General features: G+C 40.0%; 1 protein-coding gene across 1 annotated transcript; it reads left to right on the top strand.

Annotated features, from left to right (window-relative positions):
• Positions 1-1,398: 1,398 nt before the first annotated feature.
• Positions 1,399-21,578, top strand: LOC108669044. Its single transcript, XM_018156329.2, has 13 exons — positions 1,399-2,353; positions 2,963-4,229; positions 4,567-4,635; positions 5,086-6,319; positions 6,694-6,757; positions 8,022-9,222; positions 11,300-12,583; positions 13,144-15,314; positions 15,726-16,351; positions 16,795-17,526; positions 19,542-19,822; positions 20,406-20,558; positions 21,119-21,578. The coding sequence occupies exons 1-13, from the start codon at positions 1,399-1,401 to the stop codon at positions 21,576-21,578; spliced, it is 10,497 nt and encodes a 3,498-aa protein (XP_018011818.2).
• The last annotated feature ends 2,622 nt before the right edge of the window (positions 21,579-24,200 follow it).

The following is a 24,200-nucleotide window of genomic DNA, read 5'->3' as shown; positions in this document are numbered from 1 at the left end:
AAAATGCCCAGTAGCCGAGTAGCACACTATCGTCAGTGCCGATTACGTCGCCACTGCACTTAAGTCGCCGGGCCAGTTTTAGTATACCGGTATATGTGGTAAGTGAACCCTACAAAACGTAGTTCTGACCCTTATTATTCGGTTTTTGGTGACCAGCGGCAAGGTACGTCACATTTTTCTTGCAGTTTCTGCTGATTGGAGACCAATGTGTTATTGACGGTAGCCAATAACTTTTAATAAGTAAATTGTTTCAATTCATCCGCTCGCTGAAATTAGGCTACGATCATATTATGTATATTGCTGGAAAAGACAGCAGCACTTGCATGCTGCGCTTATTAAACTGTACTGTGGAATACTACTGTATGCTATATATTATATAGAATACTATGCTATATATACTACACTACTATGCTATATTGTGCAGATATGCTCTCTGCCAGTTGGGACCACTGGAAAGTCTTTATTATTAAAATGCACATGTTCTTTGTTTTGGAACATTGTTCTTCTTTAAATATCTGTTAATGCATCCCAATTCACAAAAAACATAGATCTATACAACGAAATGAAGATCCATTTATATATATATATAAAATATATTGAGACAGCTATACGGTATATACATATAGGTAGGTATATAATGAGATATGAAGACAAACCTAGAGGCCCCATCTGTACATCAAATCAACATTCATTAATGCATCTTGACAATAATTCATCTAGTCATCAAAACCTTTTTAATTAATAATTAAACAAAACAAAAGTAATTAAAAAATTATTAAATAATGACAAATTAATTAATAATTAAACAAAACCTATTCACATACCGTAATAATACATCAAAACCTTTATCTATCTAAACATCCAGAGTTCCAGACACATCCAACATTGCATCAATACATCAAGCAGGAGTCACCATGCCTGCCTAAGTCACCGATATTCTGTTATAATATAGTTGTTAATAATAATAAAATAAAATAATAGTTTTTCCATATTTATTTTCAGAGTAAAAGGATAATCTTAATGTTGAAAGCAAATTGAATTCTCTTTGCTTGTGCATCATTATTATTATTATTTATGATAGTCATTATTAGTATGTACCTATTATTTTTTTTGTATCATCTTTTATTCATGTTTGAAGAAGATGTTTCCATATTTTCATTCCATGCAGATTTTTATAAATCTATTAATATTTCTCCTCAGGTACATAAGTAGTTAGAAACTGAGCTTCATGAGCTACTTTAAATTGAACTATTTTAATTCTAGGTAGTGACAGATGGTATTTTCTAATGCATCATGGATGTAGACAAACATAGTGTTAATACATGGATAATATTAATGTGACCTCTGTTTGTTCAAAGCTTTTTCTGTGTGCTTTTGTATTTATTGTATATTCTGAACATGGATGCGGGTAACCTTTCTCCGTCAAGAATACCATACCAGAGACAAACGTCAAGTTCTGACACTAACCAGAACTGTTTGCCACTTGCGCTGGAGGCTTCTACTAGTGTAACTGCTGGGGGTAGTGACAAAACTGTCACTTTACCACTGAACAGCACCTTGTCACTTCATGGCATTGCATCATCACCTATCAACAACAACTTGTCAAATATTGGTTGCATTTCTTCACCACTAATCATCACATCATCGTTGGCTGGCACATCATTGTCTGTGGTCAGCTCATCGACAGCCTTTGTCAGCACAGCAGCTCCACTTGGCAGTCCTCCTGCTGTGCTTGGCACCTCTTCAGCTGTGCTTAACAGCTCTCCAGCCGTGCTTGGCAGTCCTGGTCTGCTTGGCAGTCCTCCAGCTCTGCTTGGCACCTCTTCAGCTGTGCTTAACAGCTCTCCAGCCGTGCTTGGCAGTCCTCCTGGTCTACTTGGCAGCCCTCCATTTGTGCTGGGCAGCACTTCATCACACTCATCACTTGTCACCAATGCAGCTCTGATCTGCACCACCCCATCACTGCTCAAGACCTATTCTGCACCACTCTGCACCCTCTCATCCTCACCCTGCACTATATCATCACCACTCTGCTCTTTACCAACACCACTCTGCACCATTTCCTCACCACTCTGCACTGTATCATCATCATCACCCTGCACTATTTCCTCACCACTCTGCCCTTTATCAGCACCACTCTGCACTACCTCACCATTGCCCAAGACCTCTTTGTCACCACAAGATGGAGTCCTAAACTGTGGCAGTTCAAACTCAAGAGCTGTTGTGGATGGCATCAGCCTGCCACCGTCATCTGATGTGGGGAGTTCACATCACCCGAAGGTGCCAGCAAACTGTGCAGCCCCAAAAACGGGGATGAATTTGCTGTTCTCACCCAAAGATTTGGCTAAATCTGGTAAGTGAGAGGAAATGGGTTATGGCAAGCGTGCAACACAAATGCCTATTGAAGAAACTATTTATTTTAACAGTCATGTCGTTTATCAATAGGTACTGACTTATTCAAAGAAAAAATGGTTAAACTTTTGAGTGCCCTAACTTTGAAATTTTTATAGAATATTTTATTTATGGGCTTCTAATAATGTCTTCAATGAGTTCACTTTGCCTTCATTTTCTCAATCAATGTGACACATTACAGCTGATCAATATAACACTTATAGTACCTATATAGTAATCATTCTAATGTTGAAGTATATTATAGAATATTTGTATGATGAGGTTAACTTCTCACTTTTCAAGCTAATTTCTCATTTAATCAGCTCAGAAGCTGAGTATGTGACCAGCTGGATTCCAGCTAATTTTCTATACATCCATGATAGTACTGGTATACCTATATTATATCCAAGAATTATAATTCAATTTACTTGTAATAATTAATTGAGATTGCAATTGAATGTCCTATGCACTGGTAGGAATTAAGTCTCAACCTACTCAGCAGGTATACAAATATATTGCATGAACGCACTATGCATCAAGCATTAAATTTTAATTGAAAGAACATGTGCAGGTGAGACCAGGAGGAGAAGTGCGGACACCCTCCTGAAGGGTTCGGAGATTCCTCAGAAGTCGTCATCTCTGAATGAGAAACCTGATAAAATAAGCCCAAAGCCATTCAATATCAGTCACAACTTATCATCTGACAATGAAAAACCTGATAAATTCAATCCAACTGCCCCTAGCTTGTCTCACAATTCATTAACTGTGAAAGAGAAGCCTGATAGATTGAGTACAAGCGCCTCTAGTTCTGCCAAGCACATCATGACGTCAGCACCCAGCAGTGTGCCGCTCAGGAAGCCTGTTGATATTATGATGCACAAAGACAGGATAAATTTACTCAGGCAGATGAGTCAGATATTTAATGAAGAACAGAATGTTGCAGCTGCTGAAGCCAGCTCCGCTTCAGAAGATGAGAGAGATGAAAGTGAGACAAATAAAAAACAAGTGATAAAAAATGAAGAGTCAACTAAAAGAGAAGAGAAAATTTATACCAAAAGAGATGAAGAGAAAGGCTATACTAAGAAAGAATTAAAAGAGTTAACTAAGGAAAATAGAAAATCATTGAAGCCGAAGTGCAAGGCTAACTCAGAGAGAACATACCTTTCTTTTGACAAAAAGGTAGATTTCGCCAGAGAAAATCTCACAGCAGAAGAAATTCAATGTAATGCATCATTGGTGAACCCTACTTCTAAATCAAACTTATGTGATGCCTCAAATGCTGTTGAATCTCCCATTGAAAGAGAAACTCTACAAAAAATCCCTTGTGTAAAACTTGTTCCTGATAAACCAGAGTTGGTGAACACATTGAGATTAATGGAAGAAAAGATACATCCTGTCAAATCTTTTCAAAATTCGAGCACAGAAATGGAAGATAGCGCTGCAGCTCTTCCAGACCAGACCAGCCACGATGAAACAGAGGCAGCTAAAGTGTACCATGTGTCCAGTTATTCCAAAAGAATTCAAGAGAAAATATCTGTGCAGAGTTTTGTAGGCAACAAGGATGAATTTATTGATATTATTGATGGGTTTTCATTTATATCATTTGAAGAAAAAGAGGCGCTGTTGAAATATAAGCATCCGACCAAGAGTAAAAAACTGCAGCACATGAGAAGACAAGATGTATCTCCCAGCTCTTCCCAGCCTGACACCAAAGTTCTACTCACCAAGGAGCTTAAGAACTTGAGTGACGTTGGAACTTCTCAACTCAGTTCTAAAGCTTCTGATGCTCCAAGTGGTCCATCAACCTCTACTTCAAATGAATGCTCAGCTTTTTCAAGGTTTGATGAGAGTCTAAATTGTTTTATTTCATACGGTGATACAATTTTTATTTAAATAGGTAATTGCAAAAGCGTCATGCAGAGATTGAAAATTACATTTTAATGTAAATCTTATCAGAAAGCTTTGGAAATTTGTAAAAACAAGAGATCTTTAGCTCCAAAAAATGCTTTTAGATTGAAATGAAGTGAAACAGATACAGGCAGGTATGCATTCAAAACGTCATTGCTATTTATATCCACAGTTCTAATTTTTAATTAGACTTTACTCTGGAGTCTAATTAAAACTTATTAAGTATAATTGACACTCATTAAGTCTAGTTAATACATATTTGTGCAGCTCCAGCCTTGATGAATTCCTGTGCAACAACTCAAGGCTGAACATCAGCTACGACGTGCCGGAGTGCAGGTACCACAAGTTACCTGTTACATTCAGTTACATTAAATTCAGTTATTTATTAGTTACATTTAGCCTTCTGCAGTATATATCTGTAATCCAGTAAATTTGCGTCACATACAGAGAGAGCATTGAGCAGGTAGTTTAAATTCTGTTATCCAGTGTAAAGTGGCTTCATCAATAGATAAAATAAAAGCTCTAAAATATATCCTCGTATTTCAGTAAAGATATTAATCACTGTGAACCATAATTTTGAGAGTGTGAACTGGGGTTATGATCAATTGAGTAGTATCTTTTAATTGAGTATCTTTTAAATGAACTTTGCTTCTGACTAACCATTCGCGGCACCAACAAGCCATCCTATAGTTGTGTCCTTTTAATTTAAATTAGGAATTTATTAAAAGTAGATATGTACATTTTTGTGCTGAAATAATCTGGCGAACAAATCGTAATGTTTCTCAGAAAGACGGTGGAAGGGGTTTCGAAGGTGTGGGACGATGACGACGAAGAAAGCCCCAAACCTTCACATCTTCGCAGGAGTAGCCCTGCAACTCACCAGGAGCTGAAAAGTATACAAAACAGATCTGCAGGGACTCAAGAAAGACGTTCAGCTCAAACCACGTCAGCTCTATCATCGTCATCATCGGCTATGGTTTCATCGTCATCATCATTACCGGCAATTTCATCGCTCACACCATCCTGTACATCGTCACCCAGTTCATCAACTTCGCCTTCTTCAGTTGTGGCTTCGTCCTCTGTGTTTGGTTCTTCATCTGCCGGTTCCCCCGTTGCTAAGAGTGAGGTGAAGTTCTCCGAAGCTTCTTCGAGCAAACAACAAGCATTTTCTTCGTCCATGTGTAAACCAGATAAAGTTGGGGCGAAAGATCCGAAATCCGATGATTTATTCGCGCGGCCAAAAACTTCAGACGTTTTCGTGTGCCGCGCGGGCAAGCTGGTGCCGCTCACGAGCATCATAAAGAGGGACACAACGACCACTAAATTACCAGAGAAAAAGAAGAATAGTGATTTAATTTATGTGTACCATGAAGGAAAGCTTTTGACTATGGGCGGCGCCCTTTGTAACGTCGACCCTCGGTACAGCAAGTCCCTAACGTCACAAGTGGTGCTTCCGATCAGTTTCCTTAACAAAGGAAACCAGAAAAGGAAAGGCTTGACTCGCAGCAGCTTCAGGTCTGTTATCATAGATAAGAGGATGGCGGGCTTTGCCCTCAGTGCCTTGCGTCATCCACGTTCCCCTTCATCGTCACTCTCACGTCATCCACGTTCCCCTTCATCATCACGTGAATTTCCCTCGCGTCATTCACTTTCCCCTTCATCGTCACGTGAATTTCCCTCGCGTCATTCACTTTCCCCTTCATCGTCACGTGAATTTCCCTCGCGTCATTCACGTTCCCCTTCATCGTCACGGGATCTAAACAAGCCCCCCGTCAGGCATAACCACGTAACCTACAAGCGGCCTGCTGCCTTCACCAAGACGAAGGCGACCAAGAACAGCATCCTTGATATCATATCGGAGAAGCTGGCCTTGACGATGTACGATGACGATGTATGTGAAGACGATGAACTTGAATCCAGAGACTCGAAGCTCGTGCAGAAAAATTTGCATCGTTTCCCGTCTTTGTCGCGCGAGATGAAGAGACTTGATAAGAAGTTTGCTGATGCAGATAACGTTGAGGTGAGAAATCCTGAAATGCCAGAGGTCTTCTTTTTCTTTTAGACAATTTAACTCATTCATTTTTCTTGATTTTAGTTAATGCGTGAAAAATTTCCGCCATTAAAAATCCCGTTTCACAAATTACCCGATTTTTTATTGAGGTTCTGTTTCATTAAAGAGCAGGCATCTTATTGTGCAATTCCTTACCTCGCTTTAATTCCTTACTTTATTTTGATTTTGAATTAATTTGGTCTTTGAATACAGTCAATCCTCTATTATTTTGGTCTTTGATTTAATTTAGCACTTAATTACTTCGGTCCTTATTTTCCTATAGTCCTTAATTTATTTTTTTACTGAATTAAATCAGATTATTTTCAAGGTGTTGTGCTTTACAGGACGGCAGGCTGGAGGAGGAAGCTAAGGCGAGAACCAGCGTTCCTCAGCAGAGGCCTGCGTCAGGTAATTGCTTCACCAGGGCGTCCCTTATGCCATCAATGCCGATAACCTGGTCTGTAGCACTAAAGTCGCCCGCCTTCAATAGAAACGTTCTTTTTTATATAAACTAAACTGAACCACATCGTCCGAATAGAAACGATATATATTATAAACTAAACTGAACCACATTATTCTAGCGCGATCTAAAAAAGCTCTTTGGTTATTATGTTAAAATCGTACCCTACCATTAGTAGTTCTGGCCAGTATTATATATTTTTTTCAAGTCGAGCAGCGAGGTATGTGCAGTCTCTGCTGAGTGGCGACTTACGTGACATTGACGGCAGAATGTCTCTTCACGTGTATCTTTTTGTCTTTCGTTTACAACCTCCAGTTCTTTCAAGGGCGAATTATTTCCGATTTTCTGCCAATAAAAACTAAATAGCAATAACTTTATTAGCAGTCATTCTTAACGTATGAGAAGCATCCTCATTACCCTCTTGAAAAGTTAGACTTCATAATTTCTCTGTTACTCTACCAGCAGAATTTATGGAAGTTCTTGTTGAACTTATTCGTCCATTAATGGGAAAACTTAGATTCGACAGGCAATCTTAATAAGTTATAGCTAAGAAAAAATTAAGGATAGGTTTCGTGCAGGAATTTAAATTCTAAATTTTACTGTAATGTGAATATATTTGTTACTGTTTTGTATTGTGTATTGTGAATATTTCAGTCGAAATTGTAATTTTGTACTTTTACTTCAATATTCAGTAGCTACTTGATATTAATATTTGGCGATATATTTATCAGTACTTTTTACAGGTGGAGTTAGATAATATCAACAAATGTAATTACTTATGTCTTCAGATGAAGACATAAAGTTGAAAAACTATAGCTAAATTTCACATTATGCTAAATTTCACATTCCAAATTTCACATTCTAAATTTCACATTATTCAAAATTTCACAATATTCAAAATTTCACAATATTCAAAATTTCACATTTATTCAAAATTTCACATTATTCAAAATTTTACATTATTCAAAATTTCAAATTATTCTAAATTTTACATTATTCCAAGTTTCACATTATTCTGGGCCCATACTTTCAAAAAAATTCAAGAGATCGTAAGTTCATCAGCCAATCATTGACGGCCTTTCGAGCAAAATCCACCAATCATCGACAAGAAAATAGAGCGTAAGTACTTACGTTCACTTAGCGACTTTTGAAAGTATGGCCCCTGAAAATGTATTGATACGGCGAAGACATTCACTAAGCCTTCCTGTTCAGATGTGAAGGGAGCGCAGGCTGCCCCTGAGGTGCGGCGCTGTCAGGTGCAGGTGCCCTGGTACCGCCTGCCGCCGTCCCTGAAGGTGTGGTGTCTTGTGCACCACTGCTACGACTGCCATTGTGGGCTGGCATCTCCTGACGACGGAGGATCCTGCACACTGGCGACTCCTGACGATGTTTCCGCCGCCAATGCCGACGATGACATCGGCGGCAGGAAAGGCCTGGGTTTCTACAAGGAACAATGTTTCAACGAAGAAAATACGACTGATGCTGCTAAGGAAGCTGCAGAGAATAAATATCGTGCTGACCAACACTGGGCCATGGAAAGCCCGACCAAGGGGGCCAAGGAAGGGCCAAAGAAGGAGACCCAGTGGGCCAAAGACGTCCCAACGAAGGTTGAAGTGAAGTCCGAGCTGTTGTCGCCTGATGCTCGCGCGAGTACGATAATTACAAGCGAGTCTTGGAGCAGGGAAGCTGGTTCTTCGCAGTCCACAGACTTTGAAAAACTCAATGCACTTCAAAGCAAAAATTTAGCATCTAGAAACTTGCTTTCTGACGCTGAAGCGCCTTCGGGCTTACAGAGATTGTCTTCTGGAAGCAAAATTGGTTTAGAAAAAGTAAAGCCTAGCCCTGCAATCGAACTCACGATGAATTGCATTGGGACTTCTGTTGGTGGGACTTCTCTTGGTGGTGGGACCGCTAATGTTGGTGGGACTTCTGTTATTGCTGGGACTTCTAACGTTGGTAGGACTTCTGTTGTTGGTGGTAAACCGCAACCTTCTGGTCGCTTGTCTGCCTTGGCATGGAAGAGGAAGCTGGATCAACCCCATGAACTGCAGACCAGCTTGTCTTCTCCTCATACCAAGAAATTCAAGGCGGCGTCATCTCTCTGGTGGAAAGATCCTTCGAATAAAAAGCTGACCAAGGACGTGAATGGCAATTCTGGTAGGATTCCTAGTGACAATTCTGGCAGGATTCTCGGTGACAATTCTGGCAGGATACCTGGTGACAATTCTGGCAGGATATCTGGTGACAATTCTGGCAGGATTCCTAGTGGTACTTGTGGTAGCCTACTTAGGAGGAACGTCCACATTGAAAATGAGAAGTCCAAAAGATCCTGGTCGGCAAGGGACTTGGATGAGCGTGCGGCCGGGACCAAGTCCACCAGCAGAGATGAGTCTGAACTCCGTGGCAAGAAGAGGTAAGTATATTATAATTCTACTTATAGTAATGAATAAAAAAGTCTAATAAAATGTTTGTGAACAATGGTCCTAGTTGATGTAATATACAGTAAAAAGTTTATGCACACTATAATATATTATACAAATAATACAAGACACGATATAGCCACACACAGGTGGATATTGCCTCCAATGACGGAACATGTGTAATCCGAGCAGGTGTGAATGTTTAAACTTTATAAAAAATTGATTATTTAATGTTTTGAAATAACAATTAACTCGTATTTAATAATATAACTTTTGAATTAACTCAACGATTTTAATTATTTTATAATGCCACAACCCATGTATATTAGCCTCCGTTTTGAGACCTCTGATAGAATAGAACAAAATGACTGGCATATTAAATTCGTACATATTCACTTCCATTGAACATCGAGCTTGCATTTCATCTCGCGGTCGTTTTCTTTCTAATGATAGCGTTGTCGTCTTGAACTGTATATAGATTATCATTTGAAATTGTGAATATTCACTGATGTGAACTACAAATGGAAATCTAGATTCGTTATATTGGTATAACATGAACTCTTGAAGTATAGGTATGTGTATCTCAAGTTATGCATTCATCGCCCATGTTTTCAGTAGCAATGTTTCACTAGGTTTCTATACTCTGTTATCTTATTCAATCTTCGTATCCTTTACTGAGCGTTTGTGTGGATTATGTCTGTTCATCACTTCATCGGCGTCTCTTATGTCTATTCATTGTTCAGGTTGTATTTCACTATTTTTACACTCCGTGTATTTATATATTATTTCGTATCGTTGTTAACACGTTTTTCTTAGCTTAGCTTCGCGTTTGTTTGTTTGTTTGTTTGTTTGTTTGTTTGTTTGTTTGTTTGTTGTTAACATTGACAACAAAAATTAGCCCACTTCTGATTGTTCTAGAGACCTGAAATTCGGCATGCAGGCTATTTTTGCCTAACAATTTCAGATACAATCATAAAAACTAGTAATTAGAGACCGAAATTAGTTTAATTGAGTAAAGTATATATATAGTATATATATAGTATGACGTGCGGGCGCTCACGTTATAGACGTATACAAGGTGACAATTCTGGCAGGATACAAGGTGACAATTCTGGCAGGATACAAGGTGACAATTCTGGCAGGATTCTCGGTGACAATTCTGGCAGGATTCCTGGTGGTAGTTGTGGTAGCCTACTTAGGAGGAACGTCCACATTGAAAATGAGAAGTCCAAAAGATCCTGGTCGGCAAGGGACTTGGATGAGCATACGGCCGGGACCAAGTCCACTAGCAGAGATGAGTCTGAACTCCGTAGCAAGAAGAGGTAAGCAAATTCTACTCTAAGTGATGAATAAAAAAGTCCAATAAAATGCTTGTGAACAATGGTCCTAGGTGATGTACTATACAAAAAAAGCTTATGCATAGTATAATATATGTATACAATACACAATAAATAACTTATAATTTATTCAACGATTTTAAAAATTTGATAATGCCCCAACCTTGTGTAGTAGCCTCGGTTTTGAAACTTCTCATAGAATAGAACAAAATGACTGACCCAACAAATACGTACGTAGCATCTTCACTTCCATTGAACATGGAGCTTGCATTTCATCTCGCGGTCGTTTTCTTTCCTATGATTGCTTTGTCGTCTTATAAAGTATTTAGATTATCATTTGAAATCGTGAATACTCACTGATGTGAACGAAATAATGGAAATTTAGATTCATTATATTAGTATAACTTGAACTCCTGAAGTGTATAATTATATGTATCGCAGATTATGCATTCATCGCTTTTGTTTTCATTAGCAAGGTTTCACTAGGTTTCTAAACTCTGCTTTCTTATTCGAAACTTCTTATTCTTTACTGTGCGTTTGTGTGGAATATATCTATTCATCGTTTTATTGTAGTTCACTATTTCTACATTCCGTGTATTTATATATTATTTCATATCGTTGTTTTATTCATTGTCTTAAAATTCATTCACTATGTTTAATTAATTCATTGTCTTTCAATTATTCACTGTGTATTATTCACTCTGGAGTTTACCCTGAACTTTGCGTTGGGCAGGAACACGGCCCTTGCCATGGAGGGACCCGGCGACAGTGAAGTGAAGGCGAAGGAGAAGCACCGAGTCCTGCCCGAATGCGTGATCCTAGAGCTGTGCGTGGGACAGAAGGAAGGATCAGCAGGACGCTCGTCTGGTCCTACCATCCACAATATCATCAAGCATTGGAGCCACGACATCGATGATAGCGCGCGCACTTGTGGATACTCCAGAGAAGGCAAGACCTACCGAGCTGTACTCAACCCTCAGAAGCAAGGGTTTGATTATATACCTCCTACACCGCCCCACAACTCTAACGCTACCATCAAGAGCGTTCTCTCTGCATTCCTCAAGAGGGGGTATATTCGCGACGTCCAGAATGAAGATGGATCCCTTAAATATGATCCTGAGGAAGCAAGCTTCGTGTATTGCCACAACCGAAACCTCCCCATCCTCAAAGACAAGCCCGTGGTTGCCGCGTCTCAGATTTTTATCCCCAGTTTCAAGGACGGATGCAAGAGTCCCTTGCCCCCAGCAGGAGGGACTGGGGCTTCTAGCCCTCACAAGACCCCAATATCTTCCCCACCTAGTGGGTCATTGCCCATTCGAGCCTCTAGTTCCTCGACTGTAGAAGGCGAATCTGGAAATATCAGCATCCGTTTACCCCGCACCACCACGACGACCAGCTCCACCAGCACCAATTTCACCTCCCAAACCACTAACAACAACAGCATCACCCGTACCAGCACTACTAACATTACCTGTACCATTACCGTGCCAGATACTAGATGCATCAAGGATAGTGACAATGATAAGAGGTTATCATTACCGGAGATGATGGCGAGTAGAAGTATCAAAGATAGTGAGAATGATAAGAGGTTATCATTACCGGAGATGATGGCAGCGGAGGAGAGGAGAGGGGAGCTGGAGCTTGACTTGGGCAGCACAGCGTCGGGGGCGGCGCTGCTGGTGGCTGAGGCGCGCTTCAGGAAACTTATTAACATGAACATCATCGGCGTCATCGGGCTTAACAAACAGAGCAGGTTAATTGTTATTGGCGTCATCGGGCTTAATAAACAGAGCAGGTTAATTGTTATTGGCGTCATCGGGCTTAATAAGCAGAGCAGGTTAATTAGTATTGGGGTTAATAAGCAGAGCAGGTTAATTGTCATCGGCGTCATCGGGCTTAACAAGCAGAGCAGTCTCATACAGACCAAGATCAGCAACAGACTCCTGGACGTGGGGCCTAACATGAGGGAGATATTCTTCCCCCCACACCTCCCCACCGGCACAGTCGTTAAACCAAGGTATAAGTACTATGGATTTATATAGTAAATGTCCTGACAATATTTGTAATTGTTAAACAAGGTATTTGTACTATGGATTTATATATTGAATGTCCTGAAAATATCTCTAAATGTCGTAACAATATCTGTAAATGTCCTGATACTATCTGTAAGTGTCCTAACGATATCTGTAAATGTCGTAAAAGTAACTAATGTAATTCAAGACGAGATATTTCAAACTTAGCTTATTTACGATACAAGATGTCATGCATTTCCAAAAATATTTTCAGTATATTTCAATATGTAAATACAAACTTCAATACAAGAGCTTCAAAAGACCTGGTATAAATCACTATATTTTTTAAAAGGCCTAGCACCTACAATGTGAGCTTCAACAACGGAAAAAATGTTCCATTTAAATCTAAACTAAATTTAAACTAAACAAACTAATAAATATAAACTAAACTAATAAATCTAAACTAAACTAATAAATCTAAACTAAACTAATAAATCTAAACTAAATAAAGGGAAAAATGTTCCACTTAAATCTAAACTAAATTGAAGTGTCATATTTATCTCAGGTTCGTCATGATCCGACGTGACCGCAACGGCTGCTGGGAAATAGTTGGGCTCGTACAGAAGAAGTCGTCTGAGAACCAACCTGAGCACCTCCAGTTCTCCTCCAGCGACGTCCTGGACGCCAACTTGGACAAGAAATCCTCCATTGTGCATCCTGCGTTTCCCAAATCCTCTGTTGCAGATCCTATGGGCACCAAATCCTCCGTTGTGGATCCCGCATACACAAAATCTTTAGTTATGGATCCTTCGTGCACGAAATCCTTCCCCACTTCTGCCATGGACGAGCCTGGGTCAGTCATGTACAGTGCTTCTTCAGTCCTAAGCCTGCATTCCTCTCCTACTCCCCAACCTGATCCCTCCTTGCGGTGTGAATCCCCTGCATCGACATCGACTGAATTGACGACGCTTGGGGCACAGAAAAACCTAACGCTCCCACCAGGACGAAACTCACTGAAAACTTCTGAAGAATCTGTGAAAAGCTCGAGAAACGAGCCTGCGCCTTCAATGACCAGGGGCTATCGTGAGCAAATTTTAAGTGAAGTTAAGTCAATGCTTGAGACTCCTACACAGAAGGCATCAGGGAGATCTTCAGTTGGTGTTGTATCTAATGCTGTTCTTCCTATCGGTAATGTACAGAGGAATGAGTCTACGCAGCAAGGACCTCGAAGCTCTTTGCAAGTTGTGAACCGCAATATTATTTTATCCCAAAAATCTCCTCCTAAGTTCAAAGTAGGAGTCTCTGCTATTACACGCCTTGATGGCTCACCAGCTTCGTTACTCAGCGGTCATAAAAAGAACCTGTCAGTCACCAGGCCCGGGACTGCAGCTGCTACTCCGAAATTTCAAGTCGTCTATAAAGTTCCTTTTATTTGTGGTTCAGCTGCAAGGAATGACCGACCTGCTCGTATTTCGACCGCTGCTCCTCTCACCCGAGACGTTTCATCCACCGAACAAACATTGGTCCCTCAAAGCATTGCTCGGCCATTAGCCAAGTTTTCTCCCGTACTTGCAGCTGAGAAGAAGCAACTCCAGAATTCTGAGCGTGTGTGTGCAAGGAGTAATACTGCTGTGGCTAATAGTGATAGCGCCCCAGAACACTCGCTTGACGGACATCAAACTTCGGTCCAAACTTCCGCTGGGCCTTCTGGAACGTGCGATTTTTCGACTCCTGTCAACTCCAGTGATGGTGGGACGTTAAATGAACGGTTGTCTTCAGCTCCCACCATGACGATAGCAGAGAACGCCAAAAACGAGCTCCCGTCTCTATCAATAACTTCGTTGTCACCTGGGAAACAATACAACAAGAAATCTTCCTGCAGCCAAAGCCAGACTAGCAAAAAACTCGCTGCTGGCTCCGCACCAGTGAAAGCTATGAAATGGGCCGCCATCGATCTATCAGTTAATTTCAAGAGCATCAAGCTGGCCTGGCTGAAAGGTACAATACAGAAGTCAATCCTCGTTCGTATTCGCTTGACGTCCCTTGAAAGTAAGGGAGTCGTGACGTTCACTGTGCGGGGATCGGAGGAAGAAACTGTATTGTACGGCAGAGCTAAAATGTGCAAATCTCCTGTCATTCTACTTATTTTGGGGTCATCGATAGCGGCGCTAGACCACGCGTTGAGTCTCGCTTTCGCTGATCTTTTTAAATGTAATATGATGGCGTACGTTATCAAAGGGGAGAAAGGCGAACGCGCCTTTTACCGCTACTCCGGTCCCGGTCACTTGACTCAGATTGAGGTAAAGAAGGAATCTTCATCGGGAGCTGTTGCCCGCCACGGCCGCCAGCTCCCTGTGGAAGAATTGCGAGGCGGCGGCACAGTCACATCCATAGTTATAGATGCTGCTGAGATTCCCAACGACTTGATTAATCAAGAACCTGAAGTTCCTAAAGCTTCAATCGACTCCTGTAGCTGCGGCCATTCCACGTGCTCATGTCCTGCCACAACACAAGTGCCTGGACAGCAACAAAGTTCTGTAAAGAGTGCAAGTGAGAACAGTTCTGATTGTTCGTCGTTGCCAGGAAATCAATCGTCGGTTGAGACAAGTTCTGATATTCTTGTGCATCAGAACGACGCGCAGGAAAGGACCAGTCCAGCGTCTTTTGTGAAGTGTGAAGGATCTGGGGCTTCTGGAATGAAGGAACTTACTCCTCCTGCGGCTTCAATGTCTGCAGGTTAGTGTTAATTTATTCTAACACTGCTTGTGATGCCGTGGCAGCCTTTCTTTGCTTTCTTGTTATAATAGGCATCTATTTTTGGTCTTAGTTGATGACTAGAGTTGGGGAGGCCGGTTAGAAAACTACTTGAAGCCATTTAAAAAACTGATAAGTTAGAATGTCAATATTTTGTAGACAAATAAACATGTAGAAAAGGAAAAAGCATTTCTCAAGATCATAGTACGATGACATAGAATACCCAGCCGCAAGGCAAATGGCGTTGAAGTAACGTTTATTACGTATTCATTTTCTTGTGACTTCATATCAATTTTATTTTAATGTGAAATGCCTGGTCTGCAATTGCTTGAAAGGAAAGAAGCAATTATATGAGTGTTAAAATGTTCAGTATTAATCGTTTCATTATAACAGGAGAAGAACCAACTTCTGATGATGAAGATGTCGCCTCGTCTCATCCTGGCTTGTCTGTCGAAACTGGAGTAGCAACGCAGATCTACCCGGCAAACAAGTCTCCTTATTCCAGCTGCCAAAATCATTCAATCAGCCCAAAGGCCCCGTCCAAAAATATCAAAACCACACTTGTGGGTCGCAAAAATGTTCCCATCAGCCCAAAAGCCACTTTCATTGGTCCCGCAATTCCTCTTACTCTTAACACGGAATCGTCCGCTGGCCTTACTACAAATTCTACGAACTCTAAAACAACCTCAACTATTCCATCAGCTACTTTAACTAGCCCTACGACAACTTCTGTCCCAGCAACAACTTCTGTCCCAGCAACAACTTCTACATCCCCCACATCTAATCCCACCAGCCCCAATCCACTATTCACTTCACTTAAAATCCCATCTATCGGTGGGATTGCGGGTCGGGGCAGATTGGGGATGAACGATGGGCTTGATATTCCTGGAACTGCCGTGACTGAAATCTCAGACCCGCATCCCCAAGTGTCCCCGCTGGGGAGCGACACAGAAGCTCCCAGTTCCCCACACAGCGACGACCTGCCTCTTAGCATCTGTCTGGAGGACGCCGGTGTCGAGGTGGGCTTGGATATTATTATATTATTTATAATAATAATATTATTTTGCGACTTTGGTTGTGACAATTTTCCAAATTCCATCGTCAGTTATGCGAGTTCAAAATCTTGGCTGGCTTAAGATATGAGTAACTGGCTCTTAAAATCTTAACTGGCATACGGTAGTAGAATATCATGGTAATCATAGAGAAATTTTATACACATTTGCATTTGAATATGTCCTTACTACTTAAAGTTCATACTAAGTTTGAATTAATTAAATTCGAAAATTATATAACTAAGTATATAATTTATATTCAAACTAAGTTTCAACTAATTATATTCAATAATTATATAACTAATTATATTCAAACTAAGTTTGAACTTATTTTATTCAACAATTATATAACTAATTATATTCAAAATGAGTTTATTCGACAGAAAATTACAATTATTTGCATCTTTCAGATCTTGGCGGCAGAAGACCAGGACGTGGAAGCCGCTGCATTGACGGTGAACGCCTCGCCTGTCAAATGTCCGTCTGTCTCTTCAGAACTTCTAAAAACCAAAATGTCTGCCTCCCGACGAAAGCCTGGCTTTTTTTCCAAGAAGAAACAAAATTCAAAGCTTAAAAAAGGTTCTAGGTTCCTCCAGAAATATTCGAATAGCGGTCGCTTTAAGGAGTCTAACGCTCGTCCATGGAGAGCTGAAGGTGCTACCTTCTCCTCTCCAGCACGTGGATCTGTAGGGAGCGAGCGCCTCTCTAAGACCACAATGGAAAAGAACAAGAACAAGATCACCATTATTAAGAATAAAAATATCGCAAATTTGGCGATAGGATCGCGCCAAACCGTGATGGGAATTGAGAAGCTTGTTCCAGAGGAGAGCGATAGCGGCACCAGCGTATCTCGCCGCGGCGGCCATCGGCGAAAAGGCTCCAGCAAAAGGAAGGACAATAGTAATGGTCGCCGGGGTAAGGACAACAGCAACGGCCAAGGGAAGGACAACAATCTCAGCAGAGGGAGGGACAACAGACACGGCAGAGGGAAAGACAACAGCCACAACGAAATGGAACGACTCAGGCGTAAAGAAATCGGGGAACTTTTCGTGGACCTGCAGAGCGTTCTGGAGGAGGAGCGCGGGGACGATCTCCCGGACGTCAAGAAAGAAGTTTGGCCCAAGAGGATGACCCTGAAGCTGGTAAACTGTGTTCTGATGATCTAAAATTTATAGTTTACGGTATTTAGCTAAATTCTATCTCGTCATATTTATTTAATCATATAAACTCTTAACGGTTTCGTGTCATTCCCGCCAAATGAAATTGAAAAATGTTTATTATATGTTGATTTCGTTGAAACAACGTTTATTCAAAGTTATTTCAACGCTAATTACCAGGTAGGATGTTGATCTAAATTATGTTGTGTCAAAAACTGATCATGAATTGTGAAATCTGTCACCTGCAGCAGACTGAAGAGTGACGCCGAGTGCAACAAGTAGATCAAGTAGATTTGGGTTCATATTCGTCTCACAGTCCAGTATAGTTGCTGTTTTGTTGAATAAAGTAGGTATACTAAATAGTAAGCGTGATCAGCGTTGAATAGGCCTAATCTAGCCTGTCGCCGATTCTAGACATCGAATTGCTTCATATTTACAGTGCCTTGCTTCATATTTACAGTGCATGCTTCATATTTACAGTGCCTTGCTTCATATTTACAGTGCATTGCTTCATATTTACAGTGCCTTGCTTCATATTTACAGTGCATTGCTTCATATTTACAGTGCCATGCTTCATATTTACAGTGCCATGCTTCATATTTACAGTGCCTTGCTTCATATTTACAGTGCCATGCTTCATATTTTAAGCAGTTTAGTTATATTTTAAAATATTATTTATTATAATTAATACATTATTTAGTTTAATTCGTGATCATGCTTCAATTGCATGTGAGTTATGTGACTTCACACATTATAACCAATATTTTTATAATCTAATTTAATATATGTATTATTGTATAATTTGTGACCGCTTACATTGCAAAGTTTTAACTAATGTTCACTTCGTCAGTTCCTGAAATAGTTCTTGTTGGGACTTACTCCCAATAGTTTTTGTGGGAGTAAGTCCCAATAGTTGGGACTTACTCTGAAATGATTTTTGTTGGGACTTGGGAGTATTGCTATTTTCAGCGATTTCACTTGTTGATGGTCTAAGTTTTTTGAAGACAAAAATTATTTGAAAATTTGTGCTGATGTACTCAGGATTGCAATACTTGCAATTATTATGAAATTATTTTTTTTAATTATGATGTATTATTGTTTTTTTGATTGATTGTAGATTGAATTTCGGAATAAGTCTCAAGAATTTAAAATTTATGAACCTTGTTCTTAATCCATTTGAATATTAATTAGATATTTTTTTTTAAATTGGGAAATAATTATACTTTTGTTTGTACAGAAGCGAGCATTGAAGCCAAGGAAGCAGCGCAGCAACTGCTCGATGAACTAACACTTCCCTGCAGGGTTAAGGTACTAATAAAATAATCTATTATAAGGTAATAATAATAACTAGCACTAATATTTAGTGCTGAGGTAACTAGCACTAATATTTAGTGCTGAGGTAACTAGCACTAATATTTAGTGCTGAGGTAACTAGCACTAATATTTAGTGCTGAGGTAACTAGCTCTAATATTTAGTGCTGAGGTAACTAGCACTAATATTTAGTGCTGAGGTAACTAGCACTAATATTTAGTGCTGAGGTAACTAGCACTAATATTTAGTGCTGAGGTNGGTGAGGGCGCCATGTGGTGTGTGGTGAGGGCGCCATGTGGTGTGTGGTGAGGGCGCCATGTGGTGTGTGGTGAGGGCGCCATGTGGTGTGTGGTGAGGGCGCCATGTGGTGTGTGGTGAGGGCGCCATGTGGTGTGTGGTGAGGGCGCCATGTGGTGTGTGGTGAGGGCGCCATGTGGTGTGTGGTGAGGGCGCCATGTGGTGTGTGGTGAGGGCGCCATGTGGTGTGTGGTGAGGGCGCCATGTGGTGTGTGGTGAGGGCGCCATGTGGTGTGTGGTGAGGGCGCCATGTGGTGTGTGGTGAGGGCGCCATGTGGTGTGTGGTGAGGGCGCCATGTGGTGTGTGGTGAGGGCGCCATGTGGTGTGTGGTGAGGGCGCCATGTGGTGTGTGGGCGCCATGTGGTGTGTCTGTCTCTTATACACATCTAGATGTGTATAAGAGACAGGGGCAGCACAGCGTCGGGGGCGGCGCTGCTGGTGGCTGAGGCGCGCTTCAGGAAACTTATTAACATGAACATCATCGGCGTCATCGGGCTTAACAAACAGAGCAGGTTAATTGTTATTGGCGTCATCGGGCTTAATAAACAGAGCAGGTTAATTGTTATTGGCGTCATCGGGCTTAATAAGCAGAGCAGGTTAATTAGTATTGGGGTTAATAAGCAGAGCAGGTTAATTGTCATCGGCGTCATCGGGCTTAACAAGCAGAGCAGGTTAATTAGTATTGGGCTTATCATTTGAGTCATGGGGCTTATTATTCCCTTGTTAATAACTTAAGTTTTTTTAGTTATTCCTTTATTTCACTGAGTTATTCATTTAGAATGCCTATTATTCACTGAGATATCAGAGACTAACAATATTCATTCATCCGTATTCACATTAAGCTCTTTGAATATTTTTATTTTTCTTTGCACTCTTTCTAGATATATTATTTGCGTATAAGTATACACAGAAAGAGTATCTATACTGTATTTTTATACATAGGTACAGTTTTCTGTATATAGTTACATTGCTTTCATACTCGTATACAAATAATTTACTATACAGATGTATCATAGCGCCGTTAGAGTCGAATATATTATTTGCGTATAAATACACAGATAGAATATAATGTATTATTATACATTCAGTTTTCTGTATATACTATTACGTTACTTGCATACTCATTCATGAATAATTTACTACGCAGATGCATCATAGCGCCGGTGGAGTCTAGTAATGTATTATTATACATTCAGTTTTCTGTATATAGTTACATAACTTTACATACTCATACATGAATAATTTACTATACAGGTGCATCATAGCGCCGGTGGAGTCTAGCGAGATGCTCGCTAAGATGCGTCTCATACAGACCAAGATCAGCAACAGACTCCTGGACGTGGGGCCTAACATGAGGGAGATATTCTTCCCCCCACACCTCCCCACCGGCACAGTCGTTAAACCAAGGTATAAGTACTATGGATTTATATAGTAAATGTCCTGACAATATTTGTAATTGTTAAACAAGGTATTTGTACTATGGATTTATATATTGAATGTCCTGAAAATATCTCTAAATGTCGTAACAATATCTGTAAATGTCCTGATACTATCTGTAAGTGTCCTAACGATATCTGTAAATGTCGTAAAAGTAACTAATGTAATTCAAGACGAGATATTTCAAACTTAGCTTATTTACGATACAAGATGTCATGCATTTCCAAAAATATTTTCAGTATATTTCAATATGTAAATACAAACTTCAATACAAGAGCTTCAAAAGACCTGGTATAAATCACTATATTTTTTAAAAGGCCTAGCACCTACAATGTGAGCTTCAACAACGGAAAAAATGTTCCATTTAAATCTAAACTAAATTTAAACTAAACAAACTAATAAATATAAACTAAACTAATAAATCTAAACTAAACTAATAAATCTAAACTAAACTAATAAATCTAAACTAAATAAAGGGAAAAATGTTCCACTTAAATCTAAACTAAATTCGAGTTTCATATTTGTCTCAGGTTCGTCATGATCCGGCGTGACCGCAACGGCTGCTGGGAAATAGTTGGGCTCGTACAGAAGAAGTCGTCTGAGAACCAACCTGAGCAACTCCAGTTCTCCTCCAGCGACGTCCTGGACGCCAACTTGGACAAGAAATCCTCCATTGTGCATCCTGCGTTTCCCAAATCCTCTGTTGCAGATCCTATGGGCACCAAATCCTCCGTTGTGGATCCCGCATACACAAAATCTTTAGTTATGGATCCTTCGTGCACGAAATCCTTCCCCACTTCTGCCATGGACGAGCCTGGGTCAGTCATGTACAGTGCTTCTTCAGTCCTAAGCCTGCATTCCTCTCCTACTCCCCAACCTGATCCCTCCTTGCGGTGTGAATCCCCTGCATCGACATCGACTGAATTGACGACGCTTGGGGCACAGAAAAACCTAACGNCCTGTCTCTTATACACATCTAGATGTGTATAAGAGACAGTCCTAACACTGCTTGTGATACCGTGGCAGCCTTTCTTTGCTTTCTTGTTATAATAGGCATCTATTTTTGGTCTTAGTTGATGACTAGAGTTGGGGAGGCCGGTTAGAAAACTACTTGAAGCCATTTAAAAAACTGATAAGTTAGAATGTCAATATTTTGTAGACAAATAAACATGTAGAAAAGGAAAAAGCATTTCTCAAGATCATAGTACGATGACATAGAATACCCAGCCGCAAGGCAAATGGCGTTGAAGTAACGTTTATTACGTATTCATTTTCTTGTGACTTCATATCAATTTTATTTTAATGTGAAATGCCTGGTCTGCAATTGCTTGAAAGGAAAGAAGCAATTATATGAGTGTTATCACTGAACCCAACACTTTTTCTGAAGCCAACACTTCCACTGAACCCAACACTTTCTCTGAACCCAATACTATCTCTGAATCAAACCCATTACCAGAGACCAGTTCTTTCGCTCATGGTAATCATGAAGATCATAATAATTCTTCCAGTTTATAAACTCGCATCCTTCCGATCGTATAAATAATCCATGGTAATTATGTTTATCAGGGATATATATCATGATAACCAATATGTTAATGGTTGATTATGATGATTATAGCGCACCCTCAATAAACCGAAAATTAGTGAATTCATCTTCATGCGATGTTATTAATTCTAATTGACTACGTTCCTATATTATCGTCATTATTTATACAGTATTATTTAATTACCATAATTTTTGTTTTATATTATTATTTGACTGAATAACGCTCTAGTTATTGCTATTTTTCAATAATATTCACAAAAGCTCTGGGTTAAGTAATATCATCTTTATTCAAACTCTTAAGTTTTATTGGCAATCGAACCTGCGACTCAAAACCTACTTTCTAAGTCATCAACTACAAATTCCATGTCAGGATTATATTTTAATTAACTCGAATTTTTCAATTTCCGTGGAATTTCTAGTTGCTTTAAACTCAAAAAATTCAGCACTTATAATTCCAAATAAATTTCTTCGTTGTCATTAGCATGTAATGGCCTGGTAACGATAGTTACCTTCAGTGCAGGGTAATGATAATTACCAATGCGTGGTACCGCAATTAGCGTTACCTACTCAGAAATATTAATGGCTCTTTGTCTCCAAATATCGACACACTCTTTTACCCCACAGCACGAGCACTGAGAGAGGACGTAGCGCTGATACATTTTTTTGCCGTGCCAAACTGGGTCAGGATGACCCACAAAATAGCGTAAAGTGCAGCGCTATTTTGAACAAGTCTCCGCTCATTTCTCTGTGTGTATATATCATGTCTGCTCAGGGAACTAGGCCTAAGAGGCCTGTCTTCTTATGGCATTAGTAGTTTTCATGAATTATCTTTTATAATCTTATTCATAGAGAATATATAAGCAAAAAGAAAATGTCAAGTAAGTTCATCATGTCTTGGCCATTTATTTGGTTTAGATTCTCAATTAATTAAATCATTTAATTTCAGAAGAATGATTCAAGTGTTGCACTCTTGTATGATGTGGGCAATTCAGTTATAATATTTATGCATGTCAGTCCCTTTGTATGCATCAGAAAACTATATTAATTCTTCCCTCTAATTAGCGAATTACGAACCATTTAACCGGAAAGTGTTCATTCGTAATAAATAAGAACCAATTTATTTTCCGCATTGCTCTGTTTAAGGCATTAGTTATAAACACTCAAGAATATCCGTGTTAGTTTGATTGTGATCTTCTTATCGATATTAGGACTGGAAATCTTCATTTCTTGCTGGTTGACCGTGGTGTGGTTTTAACTTTACGGAATGGAGTTTCTACACTCAGGACAACTGATGGATCACACTGTCCAAATAGTGACACGTGCTGCATGTAGCTCTGATACGGGCTTTTTCCAGGCCAGACTAGGTTAAGATGGCCCACATGAGGGCCAAAGTGCAACGCCATTTGGACAATGTCTCAGGAATGTCTATGAGTGTAGTGTGTGTATAGATTGTCTACCGAGCTTTACCTTCTTTCTGTCCACTTTCCACTCCGCCATATCCACTAAAATAGGAATGAATCGCACGTATCAGATCCACCTGACTATAGGAGGATACTAAATGCTAGAGCTATCTTAGTGATCACTAATGTTGTTTAGATGAATAAAATGTATTCTTCGCACAAGCTTACGGTGATTTTTAGAGTGTGGCAGAGGAGAAAAAGTTTTGAATTTAGTCGCTGATTATTGCCGAGACAGGAGCACGTGATTATCGTTTTATTATCACAATAAAACTTGATAAGCGTTTCGGATGTAGCAGCCCCAGGCTACGCTGGATCGCCAGCTCGGTTGTAAACCTGGCCTTTCCAGCTTTGCTTTTGCGTCCAAATATTATTTTTTTCCGTGTATTCTCTAAATAAACAATTAACTCGACATTAATGTTGCTTGTTCATGTTTGAGGCTGGTCACATATTGGTTGATTTAGACGAATTTATTCCATAATACTGCGTGAATTCATATATTTCAAGTTTCTGTTATAAACTGTTCGCTTTATCGTTTTTTCAGAGGAGATTTGCGTTAAGTACAGCACACGTTGTCCAATCCTAAACTATGTGTCTTAAGAATTGATG

This window comes from Hyalella azteca, unplaced genomic scaffold, assembly GCF_000764305.2.
Source record: "Hyalella azteca isolate HAZT.00-mixed unplaced genomic scaffold, Hazt_2.0.2 contig9857, whole genome shotgun sequence".
NCBI classification, from domain to species: domain Eukaryota; kingdom Metazoa; phylum Arthropoda; class Malacostraca; order Amphipoda; family Hyalellidae; genus Hyalella; species Hyalella azteca.
Note: the sequence above shows the minus strand (reverse complement) of the source record. Positions and strands in the feature narration are given on the sequence as shown.